Below are 19,941 nucleotides of genomic sequence, written 5' to 3' on the forward strand. Positions count from 1 at the left end.
GACCTGACAGGGTAGATGCAGGAAGGATGTTCCCAATGGTGGGGGAGTCCAGAACCAGGGGTCATAGTCTAAGGATACGGGGTAAACCTTTTCAGGACTGAGATGAGGAGAAACTTATTCACCCAGAATGGTGAGCCTGTAGAATTCGCTACCACAGAAAACAGTTGAGGCCAAAACATTGTATGTTTCCAAGAAGGAGTTAGATATAGCTGTTGGGTCTCAAGGGATCAAAGAATATGGGGCGAAAGCGGGAATAGGCTACTGAGTTGGATGATCAGCCATGATCATAATGAATGGTGGAGCAGGCTCAAAGGGCCGAATGGCCTACTCCTGCTTCTATTTTCTATAATGTACAATATAATGACCTGGATAATGAAAGTAAATATCTGCTGGTTAAATTTGTTGGCATAATGGGAAAGTAGTGGAAACAGGGTCTCACTCCTGATTGCATTTCCCATTCACAGTATCCCTCACTGCATGGCTATATTTCTCAGCTAATGGCTGCCTGCTCCATGCCTCAAATCCCCTACTCTGGCTGATCTGGATTATCTTTTCTCTTCCTCCCTATACCTTCTTATCCCCTCACTATCCTTCTTTTCTCCTTTCTCCCTGTTTCCCCGCTGCTTCCCCACATTGGTTCCATTATTCCCCATCCTCTAATTGCTTAACCTGACTATTCAAATTGGTCTTGCCTGCCTATCTGGAATGCCACGGGAGATCAACCAGTAGTAAATTGCAGTACATTTATCAGAATTATAAGTTTGAGGTATTGTAGATTGAGATTTTATCATTGTGAGGATTGTCTCAGCACAAATGTCAAAACAATGTGTTAAAATCTATAAACATGCAGTCTATGGTGTTCATTGGCATGTTATTAGCCGGTATCCCCTTTATATCCCGTTAGATTATTTAAAGGAAAATAAACTAGGTGCCAAAACTAAATGATGACAGACACAGCAGAAGGAAGAAGACTTAACTGAAAAAGGAACCTCATGAGTAATGCCAGAGTTGATGGGTAAATCAGGGAGCTCTGATTAGCTGATTCCAAACCTGAATTTTAAAAGACTGAAGATAGCAGGAGGAAGGAAAGAGTGGGAGAGGCAGTTTTGAGATAATTGAAAAGCATAAGCTAGAAAATTGTTATTCCCCAAAGAATATATTGGATTACGGTAGCTCAGGCCATTCACCTGCAGTTATTGCATGTAAATGCTTTGTATAGAGAATTATAAAACTATCAGGAAAACATCACAATTGGCTGAAGATTTTTTTTTAAGAAATTGGATGGAGATTATGTTGTAGAAGGCAATTCTTTTTTAATCTTAGCTTCAGCTAATTAAGAGTATATAGGGTGTGAAGTTGATTCACCCCGGTTTTCAACATTGGGACCATGATTCGCGGTGGGTCCATGCCCCCTCAGATCGAGGTGGGTAAGACACAGAATTCATCTACCCATCTTCTCTGATTGTGGCGCAAGTTCCTTATTCTGTCAGCACTGGTCTCCTCAACTCAACGCTGCTGGCAAGCTGTGCACACAAAAGGAGATGCCAGCAGCAATGCTACACACCACGTGCTACAGGCTCTTTCTCAGAAGGGAAAGGTTGTTGTGAGGGAAGACTGCCCCTTAAAGGGAAGGTGGAAAAAAAGCTTGCTGCAATTCGGATTCTTACAAACTGAACACCAGAGCACAAAGAGGGATCCGGCTGACGGATGTGGCACTGAGGGCAATAGTGTTGCATGTGGGTAGGAGGAGAGATGCCATGGTCCCATGGGGGGTGGGGGTCGCAGCAAACCCTCAAGGACCACCCTTGAAAGAGAGTGGGAGCAGGTGGCCAGGAAGGTCACTCCCGGTGTCTGGACCTGACGGCCTGGCAGCAGTACCCCAAAGGGACTAATGACCTCATACGTAGGTGAATGCATTTTCACATGCCTCCTCCTACCCACTGTAACGCCTGTCACTCATGATGCTCAATGCATCACACGGCCATCACTCACCCAACTGGACTCATGCCTAATTTCCAGATACTCTACCTTATCACACATCCACCAATGCTGTCAGCCTCACACCCACTTCTCACTGCCTCCATGTACCTCCAGCTATTTAGCTATGGCACACCCGTACACATCACAGTGCTGCATATTCACTGGCATTCTGCCCTCTCTCTTGTAGAACAAGGTGGCACACAATAGAAATAAGTAGAGTAGAGCAGGCAGAGGACACAGATGTCTGCATCTCCTACAGAGCCCTATAGATGTGGTGGTTCTCTGCACCATCAGACCAGCTGTGATAGGGCCTGCAGCATTCGATGTCACTGAGAACATCGAGAGTGACGACATCTTTCTGCCTTATACTCCTTCTCAACTCCCAGCACTCCCTCATCTTACTAACTGGCATGATGAGCAAGCTGCTGATCGTGTGACCATGGACATACAGCTTCCCACTCTAACCATGTTCCCTTAGACCAACCTTCCCCTTCTCAGTTCCTGTTTTCTGTCATCCAAGAATGCCACAGCAGTCCTATGAGAAAGCAAGAACACAGCAGTGATGAATAGGTTCCGTCAATTGATTTGGCACTCGCAGCCACCAGCTCAGACGCTGGCACTGCACATACCTTGGAGGCTACCATAGAGTTGGGATCAGCACGTGGTGAGGCACTGGGTACAGGTGCTCTGCAACCAGGCCAGAGGGAAAGGTTGGTTCATTTGGCAGCTCACCGGAAGGCTAGGTGGCAGCCAGGTACCGCTGCAGAAGACTCAGATGAGAACCCCAATGGGGTAGCATGCTGAATGGGCATGCATGCACATTCAGAGGCTGGGTGCATTGTCTGGCCTGCCAGACAACATCCTGTTACCATCAAGAAGCATGGAGGAATCCAGCTTCAACTTGACAGAGGGACTGGTGCAGAGCTTGTCCTCTGCAGCCTCTGTTCTATCTCCCTATCATGCAGCAGACCCAGAGGCACTGCCACTGCTGCCTTCATACCTGTTGCAGCCTTTGTGTGGTCAGGCCATCTAGTCCTCTGCCATTCCTGGGAGGATGCAGCAACACTCTTGAGCAAATTTACTCAAACATTTCCAAAAACACTCCAGAGTATTTTCGGGTATTTTCCAATAGAAAATGTTCCATAATTTTTTCTTAGCTGCAATCAGGATGCCTGGTCCTTTTAAATGGTGCGACTGCATGGTCCATGTTGCTGCTTTGCACTTTTTTCAGGAGTGAGCCACGCAGGTGTTAGCAGAACCTGCGTTGTCCAAATTTGGATTCCTAGCATCACATCAGCTAGTTGTGACATCACAATAGCACCGATTCAGCACATTCAGGATCACGCGGGAGACACAGCTGCATATGCCCATATCAATGATGGACACTGCACAAGTCACCAGGGAAGCAAGGTAGGTCTGCGTAGCGCCACTGAAAGTGACGCTATGCGAATTAATTTCTCACCCTTAATGTTTTCAAGCACATATTAATAAAAAAGTGATATTGCTCTAACCTTTTTTAAGTTACACCTCCCAGAATGTATCAGTAATCTGGATTATTTTTGATGTTGCTTTTAGTTTATGGTGTCGACACAAGATAATTCTGAAAACATCTTGAAATTATAAATGAGCTTTACCTTGAGCAATAGCATCCAATAATATCGATCTCTTGAGTTGTACATTATTTCAGCTGTTCACAGAGTGGCGTTGATTCAAGGAGGACAGGCGGTTGAGGAGGGGACAGGGCAGGTGGTTTATTATAACCTAATGAGTTTTTCAATTGAAACTTCCTTTTCAGTGATATCGTAAGTCTGTGTGGTAGGTTTGTCACCTATCCAATTTTAAACTAGATGAGTTTTTATGTGGACAGCCATAAATTTCTAAAGTTTAAGCTTGCCGTTAAAGGTCTAGTTTTTAAAACAAAAATCTATCCATTTTCTCACTAATTTGCTTCATCATGTAAAAGTATTAACTCAGGTTTCCAATGAATTTTGATCCTCAGCAAAGCAGACATCACGACCGAAATGATCCTACAGCTTCTTTCCCACTCCCCATATCTCTTTCCTAGTTTTGAACTTAGCAACAAGTGATGACCCTAATTAATGGTTATCTTTCCATTTATAAAAATCCTAGCTTTGAGTTTGTTGCTCGCTGGGTGCATAAACAGCTCTGACTGTGATTGGCATTTAGATTAAATCAACCAATCTAGCAGAAGATAATGAATGTTATGAAACAAGATAACTCAACAGACTTTATCTTGGCGCTTCTGATGTGTATGGCTCAATATTATGTTGGCTTCGATCTTGTGATCAGCCGTGAACGAACAGCACTCGGTTTGAAATTTACCGTGTAATAAAAGTCTAAGCAGTTAGTTGGTCAAATAGAAGTCTGGTTTGCAGCCAAAGAAAAAGATATTAGGTTTGGTGGCTAAATGCTTCGTCAGAGGTAGGTTTTAAGGAGGTACTCAAAGGAGGAGAAAGAGGTAGAGAGGTTTAGGGAGGGAATTCAAAAGCTTCAGGCCTGGACAGATGAAGGTATAACTGTTAAATGTGGAGTGAAACTACTGGGGAAAGCATTTTGTGGCAGAGTAGCAGGAACACAGAGTTCTTGGAGAGTTGGAGGGCTGGAGGGAAGTGAAGAGTGAGGTCATGGATGAATTTGAATACGGATGAAAATTTTTAATTATAAGCATTTATGTACTAGGAGCCAGTGTACATCAGAGATTGCAGAGGCGATGGGTGAGCGGCACTTGGTGTGGGCTAGGATATGCGTAGCAGAGTTTTGGACTAGCTCAGGTTTATGGAGGGTGGAAGATGGAGGCTGGTCAAGATAGCATTGGAATAGTTGAGTCTGGGTTCAAAGTTATGGTATCAAGTCCGACAATGAACTTGAGCATGTAAGCTAGGCTGACGGCTCAGTGCAGTACAGAGAAAGTGTTATGTTGTGGGAGCTGTTGTCTTGTGGATGAGAATAAGGCTCCTGAATTGCTTTCGTGGGTGGACAGAAAAAAATCCTAATATGAAAGAGTTGGTAGTTCTCCTATCCTGGATAGGACTCTGACAAAACTGTCATAGGCATATTATCTGGCCATTTATCTCATTGCTGTTTGGGGAACCATGCTGTGTTCAATTTGACTGCAATGTTGGTTACATATCAACAGTCACTGTGCTTCCAAATTAATCCACTGGCTTTGCAGCACTTGGGATGTCCTAAGACTCTGATCAGATCTATATAAATACAGATAATTTCTTCACTCATATATTTGTTTTCTTTTCTTTTTAGACCATTTATAGAAATAAATTGTTTGCATTTATATAGCTCCTTTGGACATTGCAGTGGTCCTGTAGGATCTTTCGTATCCACTCAAATAGGCAGGTGGAGTTTTGTTTCAACTGCTAGGAGCAATGCAAATAATTATTCATAAGGAGATTTCATAAAATTACAGTTTACTGGCATACACTGAATCATGTGGTGGAGTGTAAACATTAGAACAACAGAGCCTTCTTTCTCCTGCCCCTTGTGGATTCATGGGCAAAGGAATACCTGATTTAATAATGAGTCATACTGATCCGAAGGTTCTATGTTCAAATTCCAGTCTGCAGTGAATTTACTGATCGCAGTTGGGGTATTACAAGTATTATAAAGAAGGGAACAGTCAACTGAGGCTATTCATTAATCCTGGCTCCAAATGTGTATGTGATTTGCTTGTGTCTTTTGTTTGTGGGTGAGTGTGGATATCAGATGAGGACACAATTGTACTTGATTGATGTTCCCCACTCAGAAGTTTAGGGTTATAAATAAAATGTGGCAATAGGAAGAGTGCAGTGCCCTTAGGAACATAACCCAGAAATGTTGGCACTTTCAGGACAGGATAGAGGGGAAAATACCTATTTCAATGTATTTTTAACTGGATAGATAATCAATAATAATTTAAGTGCAAATGATGAATTACAACAGGGATTTCAGAAAAAATTAAATTAACTGGCATACACAGCAACTTAGTGTAGCACCAGAATTTATTTTTAAGTAATGTTTAGATACACTGGCTACCAGTGACATTGTCAAAGCTGGAGTAGTTGTGATTCTGACGCTAACGTGGGGACAGCATGAGATCCTTCCAATGACCTGTCAGGTGGCACCATCACCACAATGATGTGGTGATTTCAAACTCTACCTCAACTTATCATGCCCTTTTCCCTCTGAGTTCACCCAACTTCCTTTCCTAGCCTGTCAGCCATGTTTCCATCAAGGCATTTCTGCGGCAGTAAATGTGACTTCAGGATGGTGTGTTGCCTCCCTGGTGCCAGGGTCAAGGATGTCACGGAGTGGCTGCAGGCTGTCCCTTTGGATGAGGAAGAACAACCAGAGGTCGTGGTCCACATTGGTACCAATGACATGGGTAGGAAGAGGGATAAGGTCCTGAAAGCAGATTTTTGGGAGTTAGGAAGGAAATTAAAAGGCAGGACCTGAAGAGCAGTAATCTCAGGATTACTCCCAGTGCCACATGCTAGTGAGCATAGGAATAGAAGCATTGAGCGATTGAACACATAGCTGGAGAATTGGTATAGGAGGGAGGGAATCAGATTTCTGAGGCATTGGGGCAGGTGGGACCTGTACAAGATGGATGGACTACACCTTAACAAGACAGGAACTAACATCTTCAAAGGGAGGTCTAGAATTAGGGGGCACAGTTTCAAAATAGGGGGGAAGCCACTTGGGAGAGAGGTGAGGAGAAATTTCTTTACTCGGGGCGGGGGGGTGGGGGGCGGGTTGTGAATCTTTGGAATTCTCTACCCTGGAGGGCTGTGGAGGCTCAGTCATTGAATAAGTTTGGAGGCAGAGATTGACAGATTTCTAAATGCCAATAATATAGAGGGATATGAGGATGGTGTGGGAAAAAGGCATTGAAGTGGATGATCAGCCATGATCGTATTGAATGGCAGGTGTGCTCGATGGGCTGAATGGCCTGCTCCTATGTTCCTAAGGCCATAATGTAGATGTAATCATCCACAATAAGCTCATGGATGGAAAAGACATTGCTCACAAGTGAATGGACATTTCAGAGGGAGAGAGATGTGGAGCGGGGCAGTGATAGATGATCCGCTGGCAATGTCCACAGGAACAGTATTGGGATGAATAAGTGCATCGGGAAGCAATTGGAAAGATTAGCCCCCAGTGCTGGTATATGGGCTGGAAGGTCAGCAAAAGAGTAGGAACTGGGCATGATGGGATTGCTCCCCATAAAGAGACAGCAATGCGTGGCACAATAGGAGAATGCGAGGAGAAGCACAGGGTGAAGCTGTCAGATTACCTAAGAGGGAGCCATGCCTGGGATGCTGGCAGGAGAGTAGGAAGGTCGACGAGTGTTGAAGGGGTGGCGAGGGATTTGGGAGGGCAGACTACCTGAGGGGGGAGAGATGAAAGGAGGCATGATGACAGGATTTAGGGGCCTAGGAGGGGTAAAGTGGAAAGAAAAATAAAAGTGATTGGCTTGAGTTTGGACTGCCACTCAAAACGGGCATGTGAATAGACACGGAAACTCAAGTTACATCTGCAAAATTAAATAGCAAGATTAGGATAGATATGTCCTGGCAATAAAAGGGTAATAAGAGGAAGTCAGAGGACTTCTGGTGGGATAAAGTTGACATAGATAGGGTGGAGTCAGCTTGGAGCATTTACATTCTGATGTACAGGTTTGGAAACAGGTGTGGAGGGCAAGTAAGTCCAGAAACTATATAAAAGGTAGAATATCAGAGGACACATTGTTGAAGGTATTTACTTATGGATGAAGAGCCAGGAGATGTGCCACACTGTGACAAAATAAAGCTGAAAACCAGAAGGACCAGTCGAACTGTCATAAACTCAGCGTCTATCAGAAGTGGTGGTGGGTGGGCTAGAAACTGGACAAAGTTCCCTTAAAACATAAGCACATGATAACAGACCAGAGACATAGCAGCTGAGTCTAACAGTGTAGTCCAGTGGAGAAGCTTAGTCTTGACATCTAGGAATTTGGAAGCCAAATGTGAGAAAAGATCCACTGCTGAAAACAGAGTAGGCATAGTCAGGGGATGAGCAGCATGCAAGGTAAATTTAAACTTGTAGTTAACTTGTACTTAGGACTAAAATTAACTGATCATTAGAGCTAGGGGAACCACATTACAAGAAAGTAGATTGGGCGTGAAAGGGCAAAGGATGGTAACGAATGGCCAAGGATGGAGTTACAGAGCAAAGGACTCATTTAGTGCAATGAAACTGGTGGTTGGAGACTGTAACATTATGAATGGAGAATGTTGCAAGTACCCACCATCTCTGTTCAGTGCCATGTTAGAGGGAGTCTGCTCAGGCTGCTGATAACTAGCTGTTGCAAGTGTAGCACTTGGCAACAAAAAAAAGCTAGGTGAAACTGTGTGATTGTGACTAAAATTATAAAATTGACTTTACTTTTGAGAAAATTCATTTCTATGGAAAGAGTGCTAAAGGAGTGTGATCTAAAGATATTGACCTGGATTTTGCGGGCATAGAACAGTACAGGCCCTTCGGCCCACGATGTTGTGCCGAACCTTTAACCTACTCTAAGATCAAACTAACTACCTACCCTTCATTCTACTATCATCCATGTACCTATCCAAGAGTCGCTTAAATGCTCCAAATGTATCTGCTTCTACTACCACCGCTGGCAGCGCATTCCACGCACCCACCACACTCTGTGTAAAGAACCTACCTCTGACATCTCCCCGAAACCTTCCTCCAATCACCTTAAAATTATGCCCCCTGGTGATAGGCCTTTCCACCCTGGGAAAAAGTCTCTGACTATCCACTCTATCTATGCCTCTCATCATCTTGTACCCTTCTACCAAGTCACCTCTCATCCTTCTTCGTTCCAATGAGAAAAGCCCTAGCTCCCTCAATCTTTCTTCGTAGGACATGCCCTCCAGTCCAGGCAGCATCCTGGTAAATCTCCTCTGCACCCTCTCTAAAGCTTCCACATCCTTCCTATAATGAGGTGACCAGAACTGAACACAATATTCCAAGTGTGGTCGAACCAGGGCCTTATAGAGCTGCAGCATAACCTCGCGGCTCTTAAACTCAATCCCCCTGTTAATGAAAGCCAACACACCATATGCCTTCTTAACAACCCTATCAACTTGGGTGGCAACTTTGAGCGATCTATGGCATGGACCCCAAGATCCCTCTGTTCCTCCACACTACCAAGAATCCTGTCTTTAAGCCTGTATTCTGCATTCAAATTCGACCTTCCAAAATGAATCACTTCACACTTTTCCAGGTTGAACTCCATCTGCCACTTCTCAGCCCAGCTCTGCATCCTGTCAATGTCCCGTTGCAACCTACAACAGCCTTCCACACTATCCACAACTCCAGCAACCTTCGTGTCATCGGCAAACTTGCTAACCCAGCCTTCCACTTCCTCATCCAAGTCATTTATAAAAAATCACCAAGAGCAGAGGTCCCAGAACAGATGCTTGTGGAGCACCACTGGTCACCGAGCTCCATGCTGAATACTTTCCATCTACTACCACCCTCTGACTTCTATGGGCCAGCCAATTCTGTATCCAGACAGCCAACTTTCCCTGAATCCCATGCCTCCTTACTTTCTGAATGAGCCTACCATGGGGAACCTTATCAAACGCCTTACTAAAATCCATATACACCACATCCACTGCTCTTCCTTCATCAATGTGTTTTGTCACATCTTCAAAGAATTCAATAAGGCTTGTGAGGCATGACCTGCCCCTCACAAAGCCATGCTGACTGTCTCTAATCAAACCATAAAATAAAAGCAAAATACTGCGGATGCTGGAAATCTGAAACAAAAACAAGAAATGCTGGATTCACTCAGCAGGTCTGGCAGCATCTGTGGAAAGAGAAGCAGAGTTAACGTTTCGGGTCAGTGACCCTTCTTCGGAACTGACAAATATTAGAAAAGTCACAGATTATAAACAAGTGAGGTGGGGGTTGGGCAAGAGATAACAAAGGAGAAGGTGCAGATTGGACCAGGCCACATAGCTGACCAAAAGGTCACGGAGCAAAGGCAAACAATATGTTAATGGTGTGTTGAAAGACAAAGCATTAGTACAGATTAGGTGTGAATATACTGAATATTGAACATCAGCAAGTGCAAACCTGAAGAAAAACAACCTGAAAAAAACAGTGGGTGAGCAAACTGAACAAACTAAGATGAACTGAAATATATACAAAAAAAGATTGTAAAAAATGTAAAAAGGAATGGCAAAAAAAAAAAAAAAAGGAAGAAAAAATAACTAAAAATGACTAAAAATGAAAGTAAAGTGGGGGGCTGTCATGCTCTGAAATTATTGAACTCAATGTTCAGACCGGCTGGCTGTAGTGTGCCTAATCGGTAGATGAGATGCTGTTCCTCGAGCTTGCGTTGATGTTCACTGGAACACTGCAGCAATCCCAGGACAGAGATGTGAGCATGAGAGCAGGGGGGAGTGTTGAAATGGCAAGCAACCGGAAGCTCAGGGTCCTGCTTGCGGACTGAGCGGAGATGTTCCGCAAAGCGGTCACCCAGTCTGCGCTTGGTCTCCCCAATGTAGAGGAGACCACACTGTGAGCAGCGAATACAGTATACTACATTGAAAGAAGTACAAGTAAATCGCTGCTTCACCTGAAAGGAGTGTTTGGGGCCTGGGATAGTGAGGAGAGAGGAGGTAAAGGGACAGGTATTACACCTCCTGCGATTGCAAGGGAAGGTGCCCTGGGACGGGGACGAGGTGGTGGGGGTAATGGAGGAGTGGACCAGGGTGTCGCGGAGGGAACGATCCCTTCGGAATGCTGACAGGGGAAGGGAGGGAAAGATGCGACTGGTAGTGGCATCACGCTGGAGGTGGCGAAAATGGCGGAGGATGATCCTTTGGATATGGAGGCTGGTGGGATGAAAAGTGAGGACAAGGGGAACCCTGTCACGGTTCTGGGAGGGAGGGGAAGGGGTGAGGGTAGAGGTGCGGGGAATGGGTCGGACACGGTTGAGGGCCCTGTCAACCACAGTGGGGGGGAATCCTCGGTTGAGGAAAAAGGAGGTCATATCAGAAGCACCGTCATGGAAGGTAGCATCATCAGAGCAGATGCGTCGGAGACGGAGAAACTGGGAGAATGGAATGGAGTCCTTACAGGAGGTAGGGTGTGAAGAAGTGTAGTCGAGGTAGCTGTGGGAGTCAGTGGGCTTATAATGGATATTGGTAGACAACCTATCCCCAGAGATGGAGACAGAGAAGTCGAGGAAGGGAAGGGAAGTGTCAGAGATGGACCATGTAAAGGTGAGAGAAGGGTGGAAATTGGAAGCAAAGTTGATAAAGTTTTCTAGTTCGGGGCGGGAGCAGGAAACGGCACCGATACAGTCATCAATGTACCGGAAAAAGAGTTGGGGGAGGGGGCCTGAGTAGGACTGGAACAAAGAATGCTCGACATATCCCACAAAAAGACAGGCATAACTAGGACCCATGCGGGTACCCATAGCGACACCTTTTACTTGAAGGAAATGCATGGAGTTGAAGGAGAAGTTGTTCAATGTGAGAACAAGTTCAGCCAGGCGGAGGAGGGTGTTGGTGGATGGGGACTGGTAGGGCCTCTGTTCCAGGAAGAAGCGGAGAGCCCTCAAACCATCCTGGTGGGGGATGGAGGTGTAGAGCGATTGGACGTCCATAGTGAAGAGGAGGCGGTTGGGACCAGGAAACTGGAAATTGTCAAAATGACGTAGGGCGTCAGAAGAGTCACGGATGTAGGTGGGAAGAGACTGGACCAGCGGAGAAAAGATAGAGTCTAGATAGGAAGAAATAAGTTCAGTTGGGCAGGAGCAGGCTGACACAATGGGTCTGCCAGGACAGTCCCGTTTGTGGATTTTGGGAAGGAGGTAGAAGCGGGCTGTCCGGGGTTGCGGGACTATGAGGTTGGAAGCTGTAGAGGGAAGATCTCCAGAGGAGATGAGGTCAGTGACAGTCCTTTGGACGGTGGCTTGATGTTCGGTGGTGGGGTCATGGTCCAGAGGGAGGTAGGAAGAGGTGTCTGTGAGTTGGCGTTGAGCTTCTGCAAGGTAGAGGTCGGTACGCCATACAACAACAGCACCACCCTTGTCTGCAGGTTTGATGACCATGTCGGGGTTAGACCTGAGAGAACGGAGTGCCTCAAGTTCAGAGGGGGACAGGTTAGAGTGAGTGAGGGGGGCAGAGAAATTGAGACGACCAATGTCTCGCCGACAGTTTTCAATGAAGAGATCAAGAGCGGGTAAGAGGCCAGGGTGAGGGGTCCAGGTAGAGGGAGAATGCTGGAGGCGGGTGAATGGGTCTGCTGGTCGGGGGGAGGACTCCTGGTCGAAGAAGTGAGCCCGGAGGCGGAGGCGACGGAAGAAGAGCTCAACGTCATGCCGAGCGCGAAATTCATTGAGGTGGGGGCGTAAGGGGATAAAACTGAGACCTTTGCTGAGTACAGAACGCTCAGCATCAGAGAGGGGGAGGTCAGAGGGTATAGTTAATACACGGCAAGGGGTCAGATCAGAAGGGGTGGGGTCAGAGCCTCCATATCCAAAGGATCATCCTCCGCCATTTTCGCCACCTCCAGCGTGATGCCACTACCAGTCGCATCTTTCCCTCCCTTCCCCTGTCAGCATTCCGAAGGGATCGTTCCCTCCGCGACACCCTGGTCCACTCCTCCATTACCCCCACCACCTCGTCCCCGTCCCAGGGCACCTTCCCTTGCAATCGCAGGAGGTGTAATACCTGTCCCTTTACCTCCTCTCTCCTCACTATCCCAGGCCCCAAACACTCCTTTCAGGTGAAGCAGCGATTTACTTGTACTTCTTTCAATGTAGTATACTGTATTCGCTGCTCACAGTGTGGTCTCCTCTACATTGGGGAGACCAAGCGCAGACTGGGTGACCGCTTTGCGGAACATCTCCGCTCAGTCCGCAAGCAGGACCCTGAGCTTCCGGTTGCTTGCCATTTCAACACTCCCCCCTGCTCTCATGCTCACATCTCTGTCCTGGGATTGCTGCAGTGTTCCAGTGAACATCAACGCAAGCTCGAGGAACAGCATCTCATCTACCGATTAGGCACACTACAGCCAGCCGGTCTGAACATTGAGTTCAATAATTTCAGAGCATGACAGCCCCCCACTTTACTTTCATTTTTAGTCATTTTTAGTTATTTTTTCTTCCTTTTTTTTTTGGCATTCCTTTTTACATTTTTTACAATCTTTTTTTGTATATATTTCAGTTCATCTTAGTTTGTTCAGTTTGCTCACCCACTGTTTTTTTCAGGTTGTTTTTCTTCAGGTTTGCACTTGCTGATGTTCAATATTCAGTATATTCACACCTAATCTGTACTAATGCTTTGTCTTTCAACACACCATTAACATATTGTTTGCCTTTGCTCCGTGACCTTTTGGTCAGCTATGTGGCCTGGTCCAATCTGCACCTTCTCCTTTGTTATCTCTTGCCCAACCCCCACCTCACTTGTTTATAATCTGTGACTTTTCTAATATTTGTCAGTTCCGAAGAAGGGTCACTGACCCGAAACGTTAACTCTGCTTCTCTTTCCACAGATGCTGCCAGACCTGCTGAGTGAATCCAGCATTTCTTGTTTTTGTTTCTAATCAAACCATGCCTTTCCAAATAATCATAAATCCTGTCTCTCAGAATCCTCTCCAGTAATTTGCCCACTACCGACGTAAGACTGACTGGTCTATAATTCCCAGGGTTATCCCTATTCCCTTTCTTGAACAAGGGAACATTTGCCACCCTCCAATCATCCGGTACTACTCCAGTGGACAGTGAAGACGCAAAGATCATCGCCAAAGGGCAGCGGTGAACTTATAGCATTCACCATTGATTATGCTTACACTTGTATGCAAATTTTCTGTGAAATTTTACACTTCAATTTGCAATTATCAGCGAGTCAAATTCAATGGCCCGGATTTTGCACTGGAAGTAGTGATGATGCTATCGGTGTTCTTTGTTATTATGGATAAATCGGACGACTTCTGATGTCTGCACATGTGCAATTAAACAGGGAAATCTGGAAGTTGCTGTTCAATTTGCCCTGCTCCTCCACAAATTTTGCTATACCGGTACCCAACGGAGAGATTTGGCATTAAAATACACAAAGGGCATAAAGTTGTGGTACTTAACCACACCAGCAAAAGTTAAGGTTTGTCCATTCAAGTGTAAGTGAAATTTTAATGGCATGGTAAGTCTTAATTACTGCTAAACAACTTCACTGGCACTGAAAATTTACTTTGGAAGTATGGATTTTCAATTTTTAATTATTATTGGAAATTTTATTTTTTTTAAATTGTCTCTATCTTTTGGTCTCTTTTATCTCTCCCTCTCAATCCCATGTTTCTTTCCCTCACTTTATGTTGCTTTTTAGTACATGATTTTACATTGAAATAAATTTTCTGATATATACCTCCTGGTTGGACTCTGCATGTCTCAGAAAGGATTCTTCAATCTGATTGGTTGAAGAGACATGCTGTTGCTTGCCTTGTTCGCGCAGGTCCCAGATGCCCTGTAGAGGTGCTGCAGTGAAATGGATTTCTAATTTTCAGTTTAAAGTTAATTTTCAGTGCCAGAGAGGTTGTTTGGCAATAATTAAAACTTACTATGACAATAAAATTTCACTAATGCTTGAGTGGGCAAACAATAACAACTTCTGGTGGATTTAGTGGGTAAGTAATGCAACTTCAAGCCCTTCATGTGTTTGAATGATGTCTTTCGGTGATCTGTCATCGCAACGAAGCTTGTGGAGAAGCAGGGAAAATCAGATGCAACTTCTTGACTTTTGTGTTCAATTGCACTTGTGCGAATGCTGGAAGTTGCTGTCTGACTCCTTAAAACGGTGAGCACTGATAGCCCACCTTACTGCAAAATCCAGGCCAATGAAATCACAGGCAAAAAGTTAGATTTAAGCTGTCAACCATAATAAATGTTGCTACTGGTGCCACTTCCTGAGAGCTATAGGTTTCAGCTTTGACTGGTTATAGTTGTGAAGTTCCATTTCTGTGACATCGTGAATGGAAACTGCTGCAAGTAACATCCCTACTCACGATGTCAAGTTGTAAGGAATCTGCTCAAGCTATTGATAACCATGACTGAATCTGCAGTTGTAGGGTTTAATGTGTGCACAATGAACTACGTGAACCTATTCACTTTTTCTCGTACCTCAATTTATTTTACATTCCCAGTTTGTATTTTAAATCTGCTTTCTATTGTAGCCCAATAATTACAGGATCTGTGGTTTGAGATTTTTGAAACCGTGCACCTCCCAATATATATGTGTACGGCACGTGGTAAAATCTGTAAATAAAACTATAGGATGTATTGTTCCTTCTTTTGAATAGCACAGTAACAGGGACTTTGTAAGACGAGCATGTTAGGATATTTAATAGCCACGTAATCGAGTTTTGACCAATTGTGTACATATATCTTTTGCAAAATCACAGGTCCTAAAAGTATTGCTTTTATGCAGTTTCATTGAAGATATGACTATTTAACAAAGCTTTTTTTTTCCCTATAGGATTCTGGCATTAATGAACAAATTAGCTGGTGGTGGAGACCATGCCAGGAATTGTGATATTCAGGCGACGCTGGTCAGTGGGAAGTGATGACTTGGTGCTCCCGGGAATCTTCCTCTTTCTTATTCACACTACCTGGTAAGGGCTGATGTTTCAAATGGGATGAAGTGCTGTGCCCCTATTATATCTGACTTATTTTGTAGACTGTCAATGGAGGTGAAACCTGATATTCAATTAGGACCCTGTGGAAATGAAATTGTCAAAATTATCTGAGCATGTGTGGAAGGCAAAGTAAATGAAGATTTGAATATACATTACCATCGTCCTTACTGTTTGTTTAAAAAAAAAGAAAAATATCTCAGAATAACATATGAAGGGCAGGATCCTTTTTGAGATGTGAGAGTGAGTTCCACTGCAGTAATATTATAAATGGAGAATCATGAACAGCACCCACTATCCCGATTGACAGTGCCGGCTTTTTTATGTTCATGCCAAGTTAAGGGTGTTCGGTGTGCTCAAGCTATCTGGAGCCAATGGTTCTAAAGCCTAGCACCTGTTAATGCGGGATAAGTAAGATACTTTTGTTAAATGTGCTGATAATGAAGTGCAACACGTTCAGTGAATTAAAGTGGACAGAAGTAGCACAATTTTGCACCCAGTGAATGACCAGATAATTTTTGTCAATATTGATTGAGGAAAGACATTGCTAGGACATCAGTTGAGCTCATTGCTCTTTTTCCAGTAGTACTCTAGCATCTTTAATCAACAAAATGAGTAGATAGACAGGATGACTCTCACTCAATATTGCACTGGAGTATTGTTATAAGATTATTTGCCCATATCCTGGAGTGTGGTTTGACCAACGCCCATCCGACTCTCAGGTGATAGTGCTACCAAGTGAGTTTAGCTAACATTCAAAAGCCATGCACAGTATATTGGGAATAATTGGGCATCTTTGCAGCAGAATCATATTTCTGCTCAATTTGTATAGGAAGCTTCCATTAATTGTAGCCATCATCAATATTTTGTAAATAATTCTCAGTTCACCTATATCTTTAACTTTCTTTTAGATTCTCTGCCACCACTATTTCCTAGCGAAAAGGGCTACTCATCCTCTCTAACTAGTGAGCAGTATGCAAGTTGATGCTCATAGAATCTTTTTTTCATTTTAAATGCCTCAAATTGATGGCCCCTCAATCTTCTAAATGGAAGAGAATACGAGCCAAGTTTAGTACCCTGTCATCATAATTTAACCCTTTAAACGATGAAATCTGTGTTGCACCAACTCTAATGCCAATACATCCTTCAGTATCCAAAACTGAACCTAGTACTCTAGATAGGATCTGAGCAAGGCTCTTCACAAATGAAACATAAATTCCTCGCCTTTGTATTCTAACCTCCTTGAGATAAATGTCAACATTTAATTTACCTTTTTATATGTTTCTTGTATTTGTGCAGCAGCTTTTAGTGATTTCTGTATCTGAACACCCAAATCCCTTTGCTCTTCCACCATTTGTCATCTCTTGCAATTATGAAAATATTCTAATTTATCTTTCTTGAATTCAAAGTGGATGACTTCACACTTCCTCACGTTGAGCTTCATTTGCCACAGTTTTGCCCATTCAGCTAATCTGTCTGTCTCGCTTTGTAACTTTCTGCTCCCATTTGCACTACTCACTGTCTTCTAACTTAGTGTCATTTGCAAACTTGAATACATAACACTCCATTCCTTCATTCAAATCATTGTTATATATATGACAGCACATTCAGATCCCAGCACAGATCCCTTGGGAATCCCACTTGTCACATTCCCCCTAATCATACTACATTCATTCCCTCTATCCCTACTCTGTCTCCTACCTCGCAAACAATTATTAACTCATCATTGGGAGCTACCTCTTATACACTGTGTGATGCAGCACATAAGTTCACCAGTGTTCTTGATTCCTTTTACCTTATTGCATCCCTCTCTGCTAGGGAGACTAAGTGGTTCAGGAAGTGAATCTATGTGGGACTTGTGGCACACTCGGTCTATATTGACTAATTTTATGATATATTGTAAATTGTAATTTTCTAAAACATAATTTTCCTCAGCAAAATTCAAGGACTGTTCTAGTACAGGGAAAAGATTTGTTCAGGCTACCCAGGGCAGCTGAGTTCAAAAATCTGTCAAAGTTGGGATTAGTTACATAGCATGGTGTCCAGTGTCAAATGATATATTGCAGGCCAGTGATTAGCTTCATTTCGCAATACAATGCATGTGTGAACCTTGCCATCCTTTTACTCTTTAAAGAAGAAAAATTAAGTATATTCCTTCTTCATTTTATAATGCCACCAATAGCAATCTCAAATTCAGCTTCAGTATTAAACGTTAAATGAGGCAGTGCTGCTGTCTCGAAGAGATGAATTATAGTGGCATCTGTGGAGGCAACATTAACACTAGTAACAAGCATGAAACACCTTTTCAACAGAGGCTGATGGAGTTGCATGTGTTGCAGTGGTGATTAGACTGTCACATTCATGAGAAGTGCAGCAATAAAAATACAGAACCAAACTGAAGAGTTATAAAAATTGGACTTTTCCTTTAAAAAATGGACAGTGTGCTGCAAAATGGTTGCTGATGGTCAAGCTAAGAGGTGTCAATTACATCCAACCTGAGACCATCGGGTCATTCCTGAATTGAATGGGTTCTTCTGAAACAAAAAAGTTGTGAAGTAACCACATCCTGGTCCATTGTGTGATCACAGTGGTGGGAGGGGGCCATGCCTCTCCTAACAGAGTCTAATGTGGGAGATTTTTACCTTAAAAGGTAGCTGTTTGGAGAGAGAGTGGGAGAGATCACAGGAATATCACAGAAAAGCAGTCCAACCAAGGGTTATGAAAAGAAGCCCAGCAAAAAACAGGAAAGGAACCCTGCTGTGAATTCTACACTTCAGCTAGAGTGCAGCAGAGAACTATAAGTGACCACCACCTCCAGTCTGAAGCCTTAACGACCAGAAAACTAAAAAAAACCCAGGCCTGCAACTTTAAAAGAGAAACTGTCCTCCGAGAAGCTCAACAGATTTTACTGTGAACCCCAAACACTTACCTCACTTCAAACCACTTACCCTTTTCCTCTCTCTCTCTCTATTCTTATGTGTGTGTGCGAGTGAATGCATATGTGGGTACCGTTGCGAACATTTTGGGAATGAATATTGTTCAATAAATAATTAATATTCTGTTTTAAACCTACAGGAAAACTTGTCACTGTCTGTTTATTTGACAAATAAAACACAAGGGGTTAAAACCCTAATTTAAAAAAAAAAACACTTGCTGTGGTTAGTTGGGAGCTGAACAGTGGGAACAAGCCAAACCATCACCCACCTGGCCATAACAAGACATTTAGACTTTCTGCCATGAATCTGGCTGTTCTTACTAATATTCAGTATTATATTTCTGCGTTGATTCTTCTGTGGTCTCTCTCTCTCTTCCTCCCCCTTCCCCCATTTCTCCCTCCCCTGCTCTCCCCACTTGATCCAGTTCACCTTTTGTTACTCAAATGGTAGCACCTATAGGTTAACTTTCAGATATATGCACAAAATAAAAGTTTAATTGGCCTTCAACCATTGAACACATGTAACAAAAATAACAAACAATAGAAGATTTCAAATGCAAGGTTTTGCATGTCACATAAGCCCTTTTTGGTTAGTGAATAGTTTAATATGACTAAAGCTTTGTATTTGGTGCTGTCGCTACAGCTTGCTCAGCAGGTAAAAATGGAGATTACAGGGTGTGGTAATGTCTGTTCTCTCGAAAAATTGCTATTCTTTTCTGTCCAGGAGCAACCATAATGCCCAGACCCACAGGCTCCCTCATTCAAGTTAGTGATTTGGTTTCTGATTGTATGGATCTTTCCCAGGTCTTGGCATCCAGAAAATGAAGAGATTAATTGTTATTTCAAATAACTAAGTATGCATATGGTTGTGCATGCCTCACTGATTCTCCAGTGCTAAAGAATCCATCTTGCAATGTAATAGTAGAATAGCTTCCAGGAATCTCTCAACTGTGTCATCTCGACATCATTGTGTAATAGAAAAGAGAGAGCTTGCATTTATGCAGTGCCATTTATGTCCTCAGGATATCCTGCAATGCTTCACAGCCAATATAGTACACCTGAAAGTAACACTGCAAATATTGTCAACTTTAGGGTACCTTTGAGCTAGCATTGAACTAAGCTGATACTTGGAGTTGTTAAGCTGTCGGTATGGAGTTGCATAGGAAAGTAGTGCACTCATATGTGACAATACTCAACCCTTCACCAAACAGTCTTACAACAATCGGGAGAGTCCAAGGAGCAAATCAGCTACTCATTCCTTACTTGGGAGTGGCAAATGAAACCGAAAGATCTCAGTAGTTCAATAACTTCAGGCACCATCTTTT

At 43.6% G+C, this 19,941-nt stretch overlaps 1 protein-coding gene across 2 annotated transcripts in view; it reads left to right on the plus strand.

The window, feature by feature from the left end:
* The window catches only part of dagla (diacylglycerol lipase, alpha), a 450,361-nt gene that overhangs the window by 206,889 nt on the left and 223,531 nt on the right, over positions 1 to 19,941 (plus strand). For both annotated transcript variants that reach the window (XM_068046193.1, XM_068046192.1), the window contains one exon: positions 15,525 to 15,660. In XM_068046193.1, coding sequence (XP_067902294.1) covers positions 15,566 to 15,660 — 95 coding nt within the window. In that variant the 5' untranslated portion in view covers positions 15,525 to 15,565. The remainder of the gene's footprint in view (positions 1 to 15,524; positions 15,661 to 19,941) is intronic.

This window comes from Heterodontus francisci, chromosome 14 (assembly GCF_036365525.1).
Source record: "Heterodontus francisci isolate sHetFra1 chromosome 14, sHetFra1.hap1, whole genome shotgun sequence".
Taxonomy (NCBI): domain Eukaryota; kingdom Metazoa; phylum Chordata; class Chondrichthyes; order Heterodontiformes; family Heterodontidae; genus Heterodontus; species Heterodontus francisci.